The sequence below is a fragment of the Pseudophryne corroboree genome, assembly GCF_028390025.1.
Source record: "Pseudophryne corroboree isolate aPseCor3 chromosome 3 unlocalized genomic scaffold, aPseCor3.hap2 SUPER_3_unloc_6, whole genome shotgun sequence".
NCBI lineage: Eukaryota > Metazoa > Chordata > Amphibia > Anura > Myobatrachidae > Pseudophryne > Pseudophryne corroboree.
In genome coordinates, this window is record NW_026967552.1 from 2,165,193 (window position 1) to 2,183,319 (window position 18,127).

General features: G+C 45.6%; 1 protein-coding gene across 1 annotated transcript in view; it reads left to right on the forward strand.

Annotated features, from left to right (window-relative positions):
* The window catches only part of LOC134984503 (zinc finger protein 585A-like), a 593,603-nt gene extending 588,561 nt beyond the window's left edge, over positions 1-5,042 (forward strand). Inside the window, exon 9 of the mRNA XM_063950074.1 lies at positions 3,741-5,042. Coding sequence (XP_063806144.1) covers positions 3,741-4,968 — 1,228 coding nt within the window. The 3' untranslated portion in view covers positions 4,969-5,042. The remainder of the gene's footprint in view (positions 1-3,740) is intronic.
* The last annotated feature ends 13,085 nt before the right edge of the window (positions 5,043-18,127 follow it).

Here is an 18,127-nt window from a genome sequence, read left to right on the forward strand (position 1 = left end):
TGGCTGGGCGGCGGATCGCGTGGATATGGGCCTTAAGTTAGGCTCCATTAAGGTGCAGATTTCTGCCTTATCCATATTCTTTCAGAAGGAATTGGCCTTTCTTCCAGAAGTCCAGACTTTTGTAAAAGGTGTGTTGCACATCCAACCTCCTTTTGTGCCTCCCACCTTGGGACCTTAACGTGGTGTTACAGTTCCTTAAATCACACTGGTTTGAACCGCTTCAGACGGTTGAATTGAAGTTTCTTACTTGGAAAGTCATCATGTTATTGGCCTTGGCATCTGCGAGGCGGGTGTCCGAATTGGCCCCTATCTGATTTTCCATGCGGATCGAGCAGAGTTGAGAACTCGTCCTCAATTTCTGCCTAAGGTAGTTTTGTCATTTCATATGAACCAGACTATTGTGGTGCCTGTGGCTACGGGGGCCTTGGAGGAGTCCAAGTCCCTTGATGTAGTCAGGGCCTTAAAGAATTATTTAGCCAGAACGGCTAGGGTTCGGAAAACAGCACTGTTTGTCCTATATGCAGCCACCAAGGTTGGCGCTCCTGCATCTAAGCAGACTATTGCTCGCTGGATCTGTAACATGATTCAGCAGGCTCATTCTACGGCTGGATTGCCAGTACCAATTTCAGCAAAGGCCCATTCCACTAGGAAGGTGGGCTCTTCTTGGGCGGCTGCCCGAGGCGTCTCGGCATTACAGCTTTACCGTGCAGCTACTTGGTCGGGGTCAAACACTTTTGCCAAGTTCTACAAGTTTGATTCCCTGGCTGATGAGGACCTCGTGTTTGCTCAGTCGGTGCTGCAGAGTCATCCACACTCTCCCGCCTGGTCTGGAGCTTTGGTATAAACCCCATAGTCCTTACGGAGTCCCCAGCATCCTCTAGGACGTAAGAGAAAATAAGATTTTAAACCTACCGGTAAATCTTTTTCTCCTAGTCCGTAGAGGATGCTGGGCGTCCGTCCCAGTGCGGACTACTTTCGGCAAGGCTTGTATATAGTTGTTGCATACATAAGGGTTATGTTACAGTTGAGTTCAGTCTCTGGCTGTTACTGTTTTTGTTCATGCTGTTAACTGGTTTATTATATATGTATGGTGTGGGCTGGTATGTATCTCGCCCTTGGATAACAAAATCCTTTTCCTCGTACTGTCAGTCTCCTCTGGGCACAGTCCTAACTGAGGTCTGGAGGAGGAGCATAGAGGGAGGAGCCAGTGCACACCCATTCTAAAGCTTTACAGTGCCCATGTCTCCTGCGGAGCCATCTATACCCCATGGTCCTTACGGAGTCCCCAGCATCCTCTACGGACTAGGAGAAAAAGATTTACCGGTAGGTTTAAAATCTTATTATTTCCTATGTTTCTCACCCAAGTTACTACTTTCAATATCTGATATGAATGTATACAACAGTTTTTTGAATGACGACAGGACCACATAATGCCATTGGAAGTCGTTGTATATATCTATAGGATTACAGTGGTGTGTCTTATAGGTCTATTCACAGATAACACCCGATTATGTTTATTTACTACTGTACGGTGGGCTATATGTGGTTTGATATTGTTGTCGTCCATAATGCTTTTAGTTTTAGTTTGTGTTTTCTTTTTGTATTGTAACCTAAACAAAAATCTATAATAAAAATTGTCGAATTAAAAAAAAAAAAAAGGAGCAGTAGAACGCTGTCGGGAGGTTACATCAAGATGACTCCATTCAAAATGACATTCTCAGTCGGGGTGACGGGGGTATCCGGGCCAAAATTTCAAGTAATGCAACTCAAATAACACAGTAATGACCGAGAAATTCCACTAGAGGTCAGCGTGATCACAGACGTGAAGTACTCAGCACAGAGAGACACAAATGGCAAAATATATTCAGTGGATAAATCCACAAAATAATATACTGTGAGGTTGTAATCAGAGTGTAATGAGCTGTACTCAGACGATACTTGATACTGGGCTCTGCATGTAGACTGAGAGGAAGTAGATTATAGTGGTACCATATAAATAGAAGGTAGTTTCACCTCCAGGCAAATGCTTCAATTTAGTGTAGTGACCCCGGTCCAGCCGTATTTAGCAGCTTATATTAATTTTAAACCTTATTGAACGCAAAGCATGCGATGACCGGGTACCAGGATCCAAGATCGCAGCCAGCTCACTTCTTAATATCACCACCGGGCTCCGGTGACTGTTGGCAGCCCGTTCTGTCCCCATCAGTGGAGGAAGAGCAAGCACTCCCACCTGAGGCAAAAGCGCCTCCAAGTCAGGTGGCCAGAGCGTGCAGGAAAGACTGGGCGCACTTAGCCCCAGAATACAGCCTATGTCTTCAGCGGCGTCACTAGGATGCAACAGTGAATGGTGCCCAGAGTGAGCGGAGCGAGTGACTTTAGGGCAGGAGGAGCGGGGGACTTAATAGATTGGGTCTTGGTCCCAGCGGCGGCTGAGAGCTATCAGGTAGGGTAGATAAGAAGCCACTTAGTGAGGAGAGCTCCAGGAAGCACGCCTGGATGGACCACACTCCTCTTATTTATTATTTTATATACTAACAGGGGTGACAGGTGTGGTACAGCCCTGCAAATGCAGATCCAATTTCTTTCTCATCAGACTCTGCTGTCTTCCCTGCACTCTCACTCAGATGTTCACTGCTGCCAGTAGCACACGTATGAGAAGCAGAAGTATGGCGGCAGCTGTATAGATCCTGATATGTAATTCTGTATATCATACCATACACACATCATCCTTATTACTATTGAGAGAATAGAGGTAAGACACTGATGATGGGGGTGTAACAGTGGATTATAACCTAGCAGATGATGATGATTGCAGGGTATTATAGGGTGTATTGCATGTAAAATACTGTACCTTGTTCCATACACCTACTCTGCTGTAGCAAAATACCTTATATACGGGTGAGTAACACATGTACAGGCTTACCAGCGTATGAGCACACACATAAAGGAATGCTACCTTACCAATGCTTCCAGGAGTAACGTTAGGAGATGTTTCTCTGATCCATCAGCTCATATGACTGATATTGTTCATCTAGAATCTCCAATTCATACGATATGTTCCCCATCCATTGTTTTACATTGGTGCTGACATAGGACTTGGCGAGTGACTACATCTCCATTTATACTTCATGGTTAGTTATCAGTACAAGAGAGAGATATATCTAAGTCTTATTATAATATTACATTTGTTATTGTGAGTGTTCTCAGGAGGGTGGACACAATGATAGTCTGAGACACAATATTATAAAGCCTTCATTAAAAGTTATGTTTTATTATACACACACATTTACAATTAAGTGTCCCAGAGAGTCGTCTTCTACTGTTTACAAGATTAATATTGTTACAGAAAATGTCACATTTCCATAATGTATTTTATTTCCAGCAGATGGACACACAAGCAGGAATATTTCAGAAGGACATCTAATGTTATCCCTGGATTGTGACATAAAAGATAATGACAGTAGACAGGATTCTCCAGGAGATAACCCCATTACTCCAATTATACATCCAGCTCTATCAGCTGATCCCTCTGATCCTGGGAAATGTTCTCCTGATCACTCTGATATTGGTGCATCTGTTACAGCTCTGACAGAAGATACAGTGTTTCCGTGTTCTGTAGATGCCAATTATTTTACACAGAACACAAAACCTATTAACCCACAGACAGGTAAGGCAGGTGAGAGGCCATTTCCATGTTCTGATTGTGGGAAATGTTTTAAATACAAATCGTTTCTTCATAGACATCAGAGAAGTCACACAGGTGAGAGGCCATTTCCATGTTCTGAGTGTGGGAAATGTTTTGCACAGAAATCAGATCTTGTTAGACATCAGCAAAGTCACACAGGTGAGAAGCCATTTCCATGTTATGAGTGTGGGAAATGTTTTGCACAGAAATCACTTCTTGTTATACATCAGAAAAGTCACACAGGTGAAAATCCATTTTCTTGCTATGAGTGCAGGAAATGTTTTACCCGGAAATCACAACTTGCTACACACCAAAGAAGTCACACAGGCGAGAAGCCATTTCCATGTTCTGAGTGTGGGAAATGTTTTGCGCATAAATCAGATTTTGTTAAACATTACAGAAGTCACACAGGTGAGAAGCCATTTCCATGTGCTGAGTGTGGGAAATGTTTTGCACGGAAATCAGATCTTGTTGAACATCAGAGAAGTCACACAGGTGAGAAGCCGTTTTCTTGCTCTGAGTGCGGGAAATATTTTTCCCGGAAATCACAACTTGCTACACACCAAAGAAGTCACACAGATGAGAAGCCATTTCCATGTTCTGAGTGTGGGAAATGTTTTGCGCAGAACTCAGATCTTGTTAAACATTACAGAAGTCACACAGGTGAGAAGCCATTTCCATGTTCTGAGTGTGGGAAATGTTTTGCACTCAAATCAGATCTTCTTAGACATCAGAGATATCACACAGGTGAGAAGCCATTTTCTTGCTCTGAGTGCGGGAAAAGTTTTACCTGGAAATCCAAACTTGTTATACATCAGAGAAGTCACACAGGTGAGAAGCCATTTCCATGTTCTGAGTGTGAGAAATGTTTTGCATACAAATCAGATCTTGTTACACATCAGCAAAGTCACACAGGTGAGAAGCCATTTCCATGTTCTGAGTGTGAGAAATGTTTTGCAAACAAATCAAATTTTCTTAGACATCAAAGAAGTCACACAGGTGAGAAGCCATTTTTATGTTCTGAGTGTGGGAAATGTTTTGCACACAAATCAGATGTTCTTAGACATCAGAAAAGTCACACAGGTGAGAAGCCATTTTCTTGCTGTGAGTGTGGGAAATGTTTTACACAGAAATCAGATGTTCCTAGACATCAGAGAAGTCACACAGGTGAGAAGCCATTTTCTTGCTCTGAGTGTGGGAAATGTTTTACACAGAAATCAGATCTTGTTATACATCAGAGAAGTCACACAGGTGAGAGGCCATTTCCATACTCTGAGAAATAAATATCTTGTTGCACAAAATAGACATCACTCAGGTGAGGAACCATTTTAATATTCTGGAGTATACTCATCATTGCCATGCGTTGTTCTTCAAGGTTCTTATCCTATCTCCTATACTTTTTGCAGTTAGGTCCATAAATATTGAAACATTGATACAAGTCTCGTATTTTGGGCGCTATACACCACCACAATGGATTTGAGATGAAACAAACAAGATGTGCTTTAACTGCAGACTTTCCGCTTTAGTTTGAGTGTATTTACATCCAAATCAGGTGAACGGTGTAGGAATTACAACGATTTCTATACATGCCTCCCAATTTTTAAGGGACCAAAAGTAATGGGACAATCGACTCAAAAGGTATTTCATGGACAGGAGTGGGCTATTCCCTCGTTATTTCATCATCAATTAAGCAGGTAAAAGGTCGAGTAGATTCCAGATGTGACATTTGCATTTGAAATCTGTTGCTGTCGACTCTCAATATGAGATCCAAAGAGCTGCCACTATCAGTGAAGCAAGTCATCCTTAGGCTGAAAAATCAAAACAAACCCATCAGAGAGATAGCAAAAACATTAGGTGTGGCCAAATCAACTGTTTGGAACATTCTTAAAAAGAAAGAACGCACCGGAGAGCTCGGCAACACCAAAAGACCCGGAAGACCACAGAAATCAACTGTGGTGGATGAAAGAAGAATTATTTCCCTGGTGAAGAAAAACCCCTTCACAACAGTTGCCCAGATCAAGAACACTCTCCAGGGGGTTTATTTACTAATATTCGTGTTTGTGCCATTTTTATGGGAGTTTGAGCTCAAATTTTATCGGACTTAATTTACTGCAACTTTTTGAATCAATATACGGTAATTTACTAAGCTGCCGAGTTTTCTAGTTTTGTATTTTCCGATGTCGATGTGATTCGTATTGTCGGGCAGTGTGTTACGGGAGTGATTAGTAAAACACTGCCTGACATAACACAATGAATCCCGGCCGGATCTGTGAGATCCGTGCAGGGCTTCATTGTGTACGTTCTGAGAAGTGATGAAAGGGTTAAAATTAGATTAAAAAAATTGCGTGGGGTCCCCCCTCCTATGCATAACCAGCCTCGGGCTCTTTGAGCCGGTCCTGGTTGTAAAAATACAAGGGAAAAAATGTGTAGGGTTCCCCCATATTTAAAAAAAACAGCACTGGGCTCTGCGCCTGGTCCTGGTTCAAAAAAATACAGGGGACAAAAGACATAGGGGTCCCCCATATTTTTTAAACCAGCACCGGGCTCCACTAGCCAGTGAGATAATGCCACAGCCGGGGGACACTGTTATACTAGTCCCTGCAGCCATGGCATTACCCCCAACTAGTCAACCCTGGCCGGGGTACCCTGGAGGAGTGGGGACCCCTTAAATAAAGGGTTCTCCCTCTCCAGCCACCCAAGGGCCAGGGGTGAAGCCTGAGACTGTCCCCGCATCCGTGATCGGTGGATGGGAGGCTGATAGCCATAGTTTAAAATAAAATAAATTTTTTTTTAGAACTACAAGTCCCAGCAAGCCTCCCTGCAAGCTGGTACTTGGAGAACCACAAGTACCAGCATGCTGGAAAATAATGGGCCCGCTGGTATGTGTAGTTCTACCAAACAATACCCCAAAAAATTTACAAGACACACACCATGAAAGTACTTTAATTTACATACATGCACACTTACACACATACATACGTACCTATGTTTACACAGAGCCCCTCGGACCTCTTCCCCAGTAGAATCCACGGGGTACCTGTAAATAAAAAATATACTTACAAACAATCCTGTGTAGATCGGTCCTCTTCTTTATCTTTGTAATCCACGTACTTGTTAAAATAACAAAACGAACAACCCGAACCACCCACTGAATGGGGTCCCATGTATACAATGGAACCCCTTTCCTCGACTGGCGGGACCCCCCGTGACTCTGACTGTCAGTGAAGGTCCCGCCAGCCAATCAGGGAGCACCACGTCATGGCACTCTCTGATTGGCTGTGCGCTCCTGCACTGTTAATCAGGAGGAGCACACTGGTTACAATGTAGCGGTGCGGAGCTCCATTGTAACCAGTGATGGGAACTTTGTGGTCTGCGGTTAACAGCAAAGTTAATTGGGGTCACCCATTATGAATAGCCCCAACACTGCCGCGATTTGTGATTAGTAAATTCCCGTGTTGCCACTTAGAAAAAAAACTGACAAAATCGGGACTTTAGTAAATAAACCCCACAGGAGGTAGGTGTATATGTGTCAACAATCAAGAGAAGACTTCACGAGGGTGACTATAGAGGGTTCACCACAAAAACAGGAAGTCCAGATTAGAGATTGCCATACAACATCTAATAAAGCCTTTACAGTTCTGGAACAACATCCTATGGACAGATGAGACAAAGATCAACTTGTACCAGAGTGATGGGAAGAGAAGAGCATGCAGAAGGAAAGGAACTGCTCATGATCCAAAACATACCACCTCATCAGTGAAGCATGGTGGTGGAAGTGTCATGGCGTGGGCATGTATGGCTGCCAATGGAACTGGTTCCTTTGTATTTATTGATAATTTGACTACTGACAAAAGCATTTCTTTGGGAGTTATTAGCGTAAACCACTAGTGGGTTTATCACTAAAAAGAGAGCTTAGTGTGTGGCGCACTCTTTTGTAATGATTTTGTAAATTACAAAGTAAAAAATGTACTTTTATTAATATCTGAAAATAAATCTCTTAATCGGGCATGGTACCCTTTTGCTAGCCTGAGAGTATATGAATCGTGATGTGTTGCCCTAAAATGGAATAATATCAGTTTGAATCAAACTCCTCAATTAAGTTGGGGCAATTTCAACTGTGTTAAGCCTAATAACATTGTTAGAATTCTATCGTATCAGCTCTGATTTGTCAATATATGAGAACCTTCTTCAATTTAATTAGTGGTCTCTTATAAGAGTCTGATATTAGCTGCTCTATGTAGAGTATCACCTCCAGCGTATGATGAAATAATAATCAGTGATAGTAGGTTTGACATTAATTGAAAATATGAACATTGGAAAAAAGAATTCTCCCATGTCACTGAGGGCTTCAGTGTCCAAATGTATACTGTATCCTTTTACCAGTCTATTAATCAGAGCTATATAAACCTGTTCAGTCAGCTATTAGATACAATATAATACATCATGGAGACAGTGTATTACTAGAAGCCTGTTTACAAGAAATGAATGTGATATACAGTGTCTAATACAGAGGAAAGTACAATCAATCAGATATAAGAGTACATGTAATAAGAGATACTGTATCCTCTCAGAAATCACTCCTTATAACACATTCACAGATATATATGTTACGTTCCTGATTCTCAGAACTGGAGAGATGTAGTGATGCGAGTTCAGAGCACCAGAACGTGACGCTGAACTAAGGAGAGGTACAGGAATAGCCCCTAGCACCCTACCTCCCGTGTCTTACCCGTGTGGTCGACTCACACCTGAATGACTATGGTTTCTTGGGCCCACGGCAGCCGCGTTTGAAGGGCGGATTAGGTCTGCCCAACTCCGATGCCCCCAGGTCTTAGAGAGAGACAAAACGTGAACCGAGACAGGGTAATAACAAGGGGACCTCTAAAACAAACAGAAGCTAGGGGCTACTAACTACCCTAAAACTAAAGGTATGTGTGGCACGCCGCCAAGGAAAAAGAACAACAAAAGATACCACTGTCCGTTCCCCCACACGGCACCGCCGAGTTCCGGGGAGGACAGTGAAAAGCGGAAACCTGCGCAAAAACCACCAACACAAAAGTAATACAAAGTTTGAGCGGCCTAGGCCGCAACTCACGGCAGAAGCCGCTACTCACAAAACCGGGAGAGAACCCCAAGTAACGAGAACCCTCGGATGACTGTAACAGGTTCGTTTTGGACAGGAAGGATTCCCAGGACCGGCTTCAGAACTCCAGGACACGGGAGCACAGGGAGCAGGATCGACCAGATACAGCTAAACCAGGAACAGACGTTACCAGGCAGGAACAGCATGCAGGAAGCTATCACCGGCGTCTGTGCCAGGTAGTGAGGGAGGATATAACAGGGAACCCTCCAATAGCTGCAGTGAAGCTTGATTAGTAATGTCGTGCAGCTGCCCTGCTGCATGACCAGAGCTAACAGGTGTGATGATAGACAGGAAGCAACGGGGAACGCGGTTAGACAGAGGCGTCCCCGTTGCTAAGGGCCCGGCGGCTCAGCACGCACGGCATCCTAGCGTTGCTAGGGACCTGGCGGCTCAGCGCGCACGGCGTCCTAGCGTTGCTAGGGACCCGGCGGCTCAGCGCGCACAGCGTCCCCTAGTTGCTAGGCGCCGGGCAGTCAGGGAAGGAGGTGCAACGGTCGTGAGCGTTGCTCGGAAACAGACCAAGCGGCGCCGTGGACCGCGGCAACTAACAATATGTTTCTCCCTTCCAAGGAAAAAAGTTGCACAGTGAAGTGTGTCAGAAGCTCGGACATGCACTTTTCATTTGTTGTATGCAGAAATAATCAGTTAATCATTAATCAACAATTTAAATCTGACTGCAATTGTTATTTATCCAAATCCACATGCAGATAGTGGTATAATATGCTGAGAAAAAATAGGATTCACCTATTATAATATGAACACTGTTAGCGGCACAATAAGACCCTTAGTTATATTCCATGTTCATATGATCATCTAAACATTTATCCCAGATTGTATGGCGCACACATATGATCATCTATCCCAGATTGTATGGCGCACACATATGATCATCTATCCCAGATTGTATGGCGCACACATATGATCATCTATCCCAGATTGTATAGCACACATATGATCATCTATCCCAGATTGTATGGCGCACACATATGATCATCTATCACAGATTGTATGGCGCACACATATGATCATCTATCCCAGATTGTATGGCGCACACATATGATCATCTATCCCAGATTGTATGGCGCACACATATGATCATCTATCCCACATTGTATGGCGCACACATATGATCATCTATCCCAGATTGTATGGCGCACACATATGATCATCTATCCCAGATTGTATAGCACACAGATGATCATCTATCCCAGATTGTATAGCACACATATGATCATCTACCCCAGATTGTATAGCACACATATGATCATCTATCCCAGATTGTATGGCGCACACATATGATCATCTATCCCAGATTGTATGGCACACAGATGATCATCTATCCCAGATTGTATAGCACACATATGATCATCTATCCCAGATTGTATAGCACACATATGATCATCTACCCCAGATTGTATAGCACACACATATGATCATCTATCCCAGATTGTATAGCGCACACATATGATCATCTATACCAGGTTGGATCATCTATCCCAGATTGTATAGCGCACACATATGATCATCTATACCAGGTTGTATGGCGCACACATATGATCATCTGTCCCAGATTGTATAGCGCACACATATGATCATCTATCCCAGATTGTATAGCGCACACATATGATCATCTATCCCAGATTGTATAGCACACATATGATCATCTATCCCAGATTGTATAGCACACATATGAGCATCTATACCAGGTTGTATAGCACACACACATATATCGTTAATCAATGATTTGGAATGATTTGTTACTATAGATAGGAAAAGGGTCCCGGTGTGAGACGACGGCCTCTCCTTCTGCTGCTGTTCCGTGTGCCGGGGTTAAAACCTAGGCAGTGAATGGAAACAATGAGAGGGGGGAAGTACCGTCCACCTCGGGACAGAAGAAACAGTGCAAGCAGCTTCTGCTGTCCATGCTTCACATCCCCTCCCCCTGTTGTGTGTGCACATTGCAGGGGGGGCTGCAGCCGCGAGGCTCTGAATACCTATTGTGTTGCAGTCTCCGGTGTGCTGGTGAGATAACAATGGAGGGTCTCCGTATATTGCCGGGAGCCGCTGGGGTGCTGGACGCCGGGCCGGGTGTTACTCCTGCACCTCCGGATGTCATATGCGTCCTCGCTCCCCCTGATGACGTACGTTTCGCATAAGCTTGGTCACATCAGTGACGCTGTCAGGGTAAGGATGGTATTTAGAGCTGATGCAGAGAGCGCATTGGCTGTACTGTTAGGGGATCATATCGCTAGTAAATAAACCGTTACCCATTCATTATCCCTGAACCGAATAAAGGAATTATAGTCAGATGATGAAATCAGTCTCATTATCCTTGATACAGTAATGCAATGAAAAATCAGGACATAGCCCTTGTTACAGACAGCCCATGTCTTAGTATTTTTCTGCCCATTAAGCATTTTTTTTAAAGTGAAAGTTTTTATTGAGAGTGATCAATAACCAAAACTGAGAAAAAACTTGTTAGAAGTAAAAAAAATAAACAAATAAGGAAAGAGAAAGAGGAAATGTAAAAACAAAAGGGGAAAGTTACAGATAAGGAAACGGGAGGTTGGCTGTAAGTCCAAACAAAGATAACAGAAGAGGAAATAGCAGAGTCCGGGTATTAATAGAGAACGCACGAGGTACCACGGGGACCAAATGTTGTGGAATTGGGCCACAGTGTTATTCCGCAGGCTAGTGATATATTCCACATTGGTTATATAATTCATTTTAGTCATCCGTAATGCCTTGGAGGGTGGTTTGTGATCCTTCCAGCATTTAGCAATCAGGGATTTAGCCGCCATGCAGAATTGCATAACAAGCTTATCATGGGTTTTGGGCAGTGACGGTATGGGGGCATGAAGTAAAGCAATTTCAGGAGAGAGATCTGTTATGTCCGCAAGTTTGAGCGATGAGCGCTCCAACTGTGTTCCAGAAGGGGCAGACAGAGGAGCTGGTCCACCAGACGTGGAAAAAAGTGCCCGCCTCTCCACAAAGTCTCCAGCATAAATTCGAGGTCACAGGGAAAATGGAATGAAGTCTGGAGGGGACTAGATACCATCTGGTATAAACTTTATAACATGTCTCCCTAAGTGCCACACTAATAGAGGCTTTAGCAATGCGCAATCTAATGTCTCCCCATTGATCATCTTCCAACAAATGGGAGAGATCTGATTCCCAGGCTAATTCATGGGGTTCATGGGGAGGCGGATCTGGAGCCAAAATAGAGTTATATATTGTTTAGATGTTCCGGACCCCCACCACGCCCCCGCAGCCGCCACTCCTCCTACCCCAGCCCCTCGACCCCCACCCACATCATCTATAAACACCTTCCCCCATTCGTGGACCTACCACACCTCCCCCACCCGCAGCACCTCTGGACCATCTCCCACAGCACCTTCGGAACCCCATCCACTGCTCCCCTGCAACCCCACCTCCCCAAACACACTCCCACTACATCGCCCCTCCCCCACGCACACCACCTCCAGACCCCCTACTTCATCCACAGCCCCCCGCACCCACCCCTCCCCCATTAACAGCATCTACACTCCCCTTACACACCTACACCTCCCCCACCCGCACCCCCTCCCCCATCCACGCCCCCTCCACACCAACCCCTCCCCCACCCACAGCAGCTCTGCACCCTTTCCGCCATCTGTGCCACTGCACCCACCCCTCCACCACCCGCAACACCTCTGGACCCCATCCCGCACCCACACCTCCACCACACGTAACACCTCGGACACCATCTGCAGCCGCTACAAGTGATTCCCTGAATCAGGGTGATCAGCGGCACGGATAGGCACCTCACTGAACCCACCCCCTTTCCAAACACCCCACACACACACTGAACTTCTGTAAGTATAGATTCCACCAGTAGACATTGGATTAATTAAAAAAAGTAATACTGTGGCCATTATGTGTCTAAGCGACACTGCTACCTGTGGCCATTGTGCATAAGTGGCGCTGCTACCTGTGGGCACTGTGTGTATACGCGGCTCTGCTACCAGTGGCCATTGTGTGTATAAATTACACTGCTGCCTGTCGCCATTGTGTGTATAAGTGGTGCTGATACCTGTGGCCATTGTGTGTATAAGTGACACTGCTACCAGTGGCCATTGTGTGTATAAATGACACTGCTACCTGTCGCCATTGTGTGTATAAGTGGTACTGATACCTGTGGCCATTGTGTGTATAAGCGGTGCTGCTAAAAGTGGCCATTGTGTGTATAAGTGGTGCTGCTACCTGTGGCCATTGTATGTATAAGCGGCTCAGCTAGCTGTGGCCACTGTGTGTATAAGCGCCTCTGTTACCTATGGGAATTGTGTGTAGAAGTGACACTGCTACCGGGGGCCATTGTGTGTATAAGCAACACAGCTACCTGTGGTCATTGTGTATATAAACTGCTTTGCTACCTGTGAGCACGTTGTGTATAAACGTCTCTGTTACCTGTGGGCACTGTGTGTATAAGCGGCTCTGCTACCTGTCGGCACTGTGTGTATAAGCGTCTCTGCTACCTGTGGGCGCTGTGTGTATAAACGGCTCTGCTACCTGTGGGCACTGTGTGTATAAGCGGCTCTGCTGCCTGTGGGCGCTGTGTGTATAAACGGCTCTGCTACCATTGGGTATTGTGTGTATAAGCTGCCCTGCTACCTCTGGCCACTGTGTGGATAAGTGGCTCTGATACCTGTGGCCATTGTGTGTATGAGCTGCGCTGCTACCTGTGGGCGCTGTGTGTATGAGCTGTGCTGCTACCTGTGGGCGCTGTGTGTATAAGCTGCGCTGCTACCTGTGGGCGCTGTGTGTATAAGCGGCTCTGCTACCTGTGGGTATTGTGTGTATAAGCGGCTCTGCTACCTGTGAGTATTGTGTGTATAAGCGGCTCTGCTACCTGTGAGTATTGTGTGTATAAGCTGGCCTGCTACCTCTGGCCACTGTGTGTATAAGCTGCACTGCTACCTGTGGGCGCTGTGTGTATAAGCTGCACTGCTACCTGTGGGCGCTGTGTGTATAAGCTGCGCTGCTACCTGTGGGCGCTGTGTGTATAAGCTGTGCTGCTACCTGTGGGCGCTGTGTGTATAAGCGGCTCTGCTACCTGTGGGTATTGTGTGTATAAGCGGCTCTGCTACCTGTGAGTATTGTGTGTATAAGCTGGCCTGCTACCTCTGGCCACTGTGTGTATAAGCTGCACTGCTACCTGTGGGCGCTGTGTGTATAAGCTGTGCTGCTACCTGTGGGCGCTGTGTGTATAAGCGGCTCTGCTACCTGTGGGTATTGTGTGTATAAGCGGCTCTGCTACCTTTGAGTATTGTATGTATAAGCTGGCCTGCCACCTCTGTCGCACTGTGTGGATACGCGGCTCCGTTACCTGTGGCCATTGTGTGTATAAGCGGCTCAGCTACCTGTGTCCATTGTGTGTATATGCGGCTCTGATACCTGTGGCCACTGTGTGTATAAGCTGCGCTACATACACTAGCAGTATATACTACACTATGTTATTCATTGTGCCCTGCGGCCACTCTTCACGCCCTCACAAAGGGCTACGTCCCCTTGACAATTGCATGCCCTTCCCCCTTGCAATATTTACCCAATAGCATAAACTTTTGTGAAGGTAATACTCCATATAATAACAATTATAGCACAGCTGCAGGGGTTAACAGGTCATAGCCTCTTGCAACGCTATTTTCTGTCTAACACCTTCCCTCTCTTTTATTGTCTCCCTACCACCCTGCCTCTCCCTATCCTTTACCCATCGCACAGCGTTTCTGTACATTCCCTTTCCCCCTCCCCCTACACCTTTTCTCAACCGGAACCCATTTCTGTATGCCCTATATACTGCCCTGCATTTCTGGTTCTGTTATCTACCGGCCTGCGTATGTTCAAAGGCGTGCAGGGGTTAACGGGGCGTAGCCCCTAACAACGGTGTGAAGAGCACCCGTAGGGCGCGATGAATCACCTAGTTAGTATAATAAGCAATATAAGCACATGATCAACTACAAATACATTTCAAGTATGTAGGAGAAACCTATAACTGAGACAGAACATCGAGTGAACAGAACCGGAAGTGACGTTGGGCACGCACACACGAGGGTGTACCCGAGGATGGAGCGACGAGGTGCTAGAGCCACGCACGGGGGAGCCAGAAGCCGACAGCAATGGCGGAGCCAGCAGCCAGGAAGAGCCAGCAGGAAGCAGCTGCCGGAGGGAGCCAGCAGCCGGTGGGGAAGGGAGCCTGCAACCGGGGAGAACAACTTCTGTGCACAGATCAGTGGAGCAGGGAGCAGATAAGTAGTAACTTTCCCTATTAGCTTTTCCCACTGTGTTGTATAACTGATTGTCTTCCTTTGTCCATTACTGCATTTTATTGTTGAGTCCCTGTCTTTGTACTAGATGTATCCTTATCCTATCCATTTATTTATATATATTTGTTTTTATTTGTTTATTGTCCCTTATTCCTTTATTTTAGTTATTGTTCCTTATATATTCCTTATATATTGATTGTCCCCCCTTTTTGGTTTTCTGAAGGTAACAGGGAGTTACCACTAATTAAAAAATGGGGGTGGTCGAGATTGGGAATCTCACTCAATGCGCGTCGTGCATGATGTATGCGCACCTGACACAACAGTCCGAGTGCGGGTACATCTGTGCGAGATGTGACCGTACGGCCACCCTGAAAGCCCAGGTAACTGATCTAGAGCGGACCGTTACGAGACTAAGGAGCATTCACAATCTCAAGCAAAGTTTAGATAGAATGGTGGAGGAGTTGCAGGGGGATCACTGGTAGATGAGGAAGATCAGGTAGACAGCTGGGTCATGGTTAGAAGGAAGAAGAGGGGGAGGGGAAGACAGGACATCTCCGATCTGCCAAACCCCAATAAATTCACCTGATTGGATGAAGATTCTGAGGATGGCAGTGAGGAAATGATGGAACCGGAGGAGACAGAGGTCCCTACGATGCAGATGGGAAAAACATAGTGAAGTACCTAGTCAGATTGTGGTGGTAGGGGATTCTATTATCAGGAAGACAGGGCAATCTGCTACTTGGACAGTGACCGCCGTTAGTCTGTTGTCTTACGGGTGCTTTGGTACGGCACATCGCGGTAGATTGATTGTTGGGAAGGGCTGGTGAAGACCCGGCGGACTTGGTGCATGTTGGCACCAATGACAAAGTTAGTGGTGGGTGGGAAGTCCTTAAGAAAGACTATAGGGACTTAGGCAAGAAACTTAAGGCAAATACATCTAGGGTAATATTCTCTGAAATATTACCAGTGCCACACGCTAGCCCAGGGAGGCAGAGGGAGATCAGGGAGGTAAATGTGTGGCTTAGAGACTTGTGTAGGAAGGAGGGGTTTGTGTTCCTGGAACCCTGGGCGGTCTTCTCAGTCAGGTGCCATCTTTGTTGCGATGGATAGCAACTGAATGAGGAGGGGGCTGTGGTGCTGCATGGTCAGAAGGTTGGAGATTTTAGACTAGGAGCCTGGGGGGAGGTTTTAGTTAGAAGCTGCGGGTTAATTAGGGAGGGCAGTAAGGATGGGGGTAGTGAACAATTGGAGGGTGGAGAAGTGGGGAATGTAAGAACAGATGCAACGATTTTTGCATGGGTATTGACATTGGAAATACTGACACAGGTATTGCCCAAGATATTCCCAATATATTACCTAAAATGACAAATATGGCTCAGCAATAAGGTATATAGAAAATAATGTGCATAGCATAAGGGAGGATACTAACATCGGGAGGGGGGGGGGGGTTTAGAAAGTCTTAATAGGTCAGATAGAGATAGTAGTGAGGAAGGCTGTATTAAGCATGATGGGGTGGAAAGGGAGGGAGTAGAATAACAGTCAGTAAGGGTAATTCTAGAAAGACACTTGTAAATATAGATAAGATACCACTAAAACAAACAGGCAATGGAGAGGCTAAGCTAAGATGTATGCTTGTGAATGCAAGAAGCCCATCAGGTAAAATGGGGGAATTGGAATGGTTTGTATCAAAGTCTCAGTATGATATTAGAGGTATTACGGAAACATGATGGGACGACTCTCACGACTGGGTTGCGAATTTGGAGGGATATTCTCTTTTCAGGAGGGATAGGGCTACCAAAAGGGGAGGAGGGGTATGTCTCTTTGTTACACCATCTCTAAAACCAAACTTAATAGAGGGTATTTTCGGGGAGTCTGGAGATAACGTGGAGTCGCTATGGGGTGAGATCACAAGTGCGGGCACAGAGGCAAAGAAACTAGTCATTGGCACGTGCTACAAGTAACCGGATATTAGTGTACATGACGAGGAACAACTCTTACACCAAACTGAAAAAGCTGCAGGAATGGGGGACATCCTAGTGTTAGGGGATTTTAACTATCCTGATATAAATTGTAGTAACGATTCATGTGTAAAAACTAGGAGCAGCTGTTAGGGTCTCCTGCCCTGTGCTGCCACGTCGTCATGGCAACCGGGAGACAAGTGCTAGTGGAGTAACCTGAGCGCAGCTGATACTCCGGTTCGGGTCTTTTGCTGTGCAGTGGTTATAGGCTCTGTGCACGGCAGGGGATCCGGTGCTGGTTTTTGTGCTCACAGTCTGTGAGGTCTGAGTGGGGCGTGGACAGCACCTGCTTTATAAGGCCTCTTTTCAGGGTAAGCAGATGCTGCTGAATCTTTGTTGGTTAGTCAGTTCATGAAAGTTAGCCAGTACTGTGTAGCTTTGTATTTGTTTGTTGCTTACTGCAAATAGGCCTGGGGATTTGGTATTACACTCTGCCAATCCAGACCTAGCAGTAAGACTGGAGTCAGTCGTTTAGCTTGCTGGGGTTCTGTTACTACTCTGTGAACTTAGCAAGTTTGCGGCTGTATTCTAAGACTTGCCTGTCTAATCCTGTCTCACTGTGCTAGGTGTCAGGGGTCAGTTTAGTGGCAGTAAGCTAAAACCTGTGCACTGCAAGTGAGAAATAGGATTGTGGAGACTCTCCTTGTGTCTATCATTCCATCTCTGACCAAGGAGTTTGCTGCCACACCCGTTGGTAACCCTTTAGGGTTTTGCTGTTGCCCTTAGCAACAGCATTTCGGGTTCTCTACGTATTAAAACACAACATCTTGCTTTTTCCATCTGTGCAGTTCTAATACAAGGGAGATACCCAGTTCCTTAGCCTCTGGGCTTCTCTGTTCACTTTGTGTGTGTTTTGTTGCCCTATTACCTTCTGTGTACGTTATGTCATATTCCCCAGTTTGTCTGTGAGTCCATTTGTTTTGCATAACAGTTCAGACACCAGTACATTCCTGCAGACACTGGAGTGCATAACAGTTCTGAC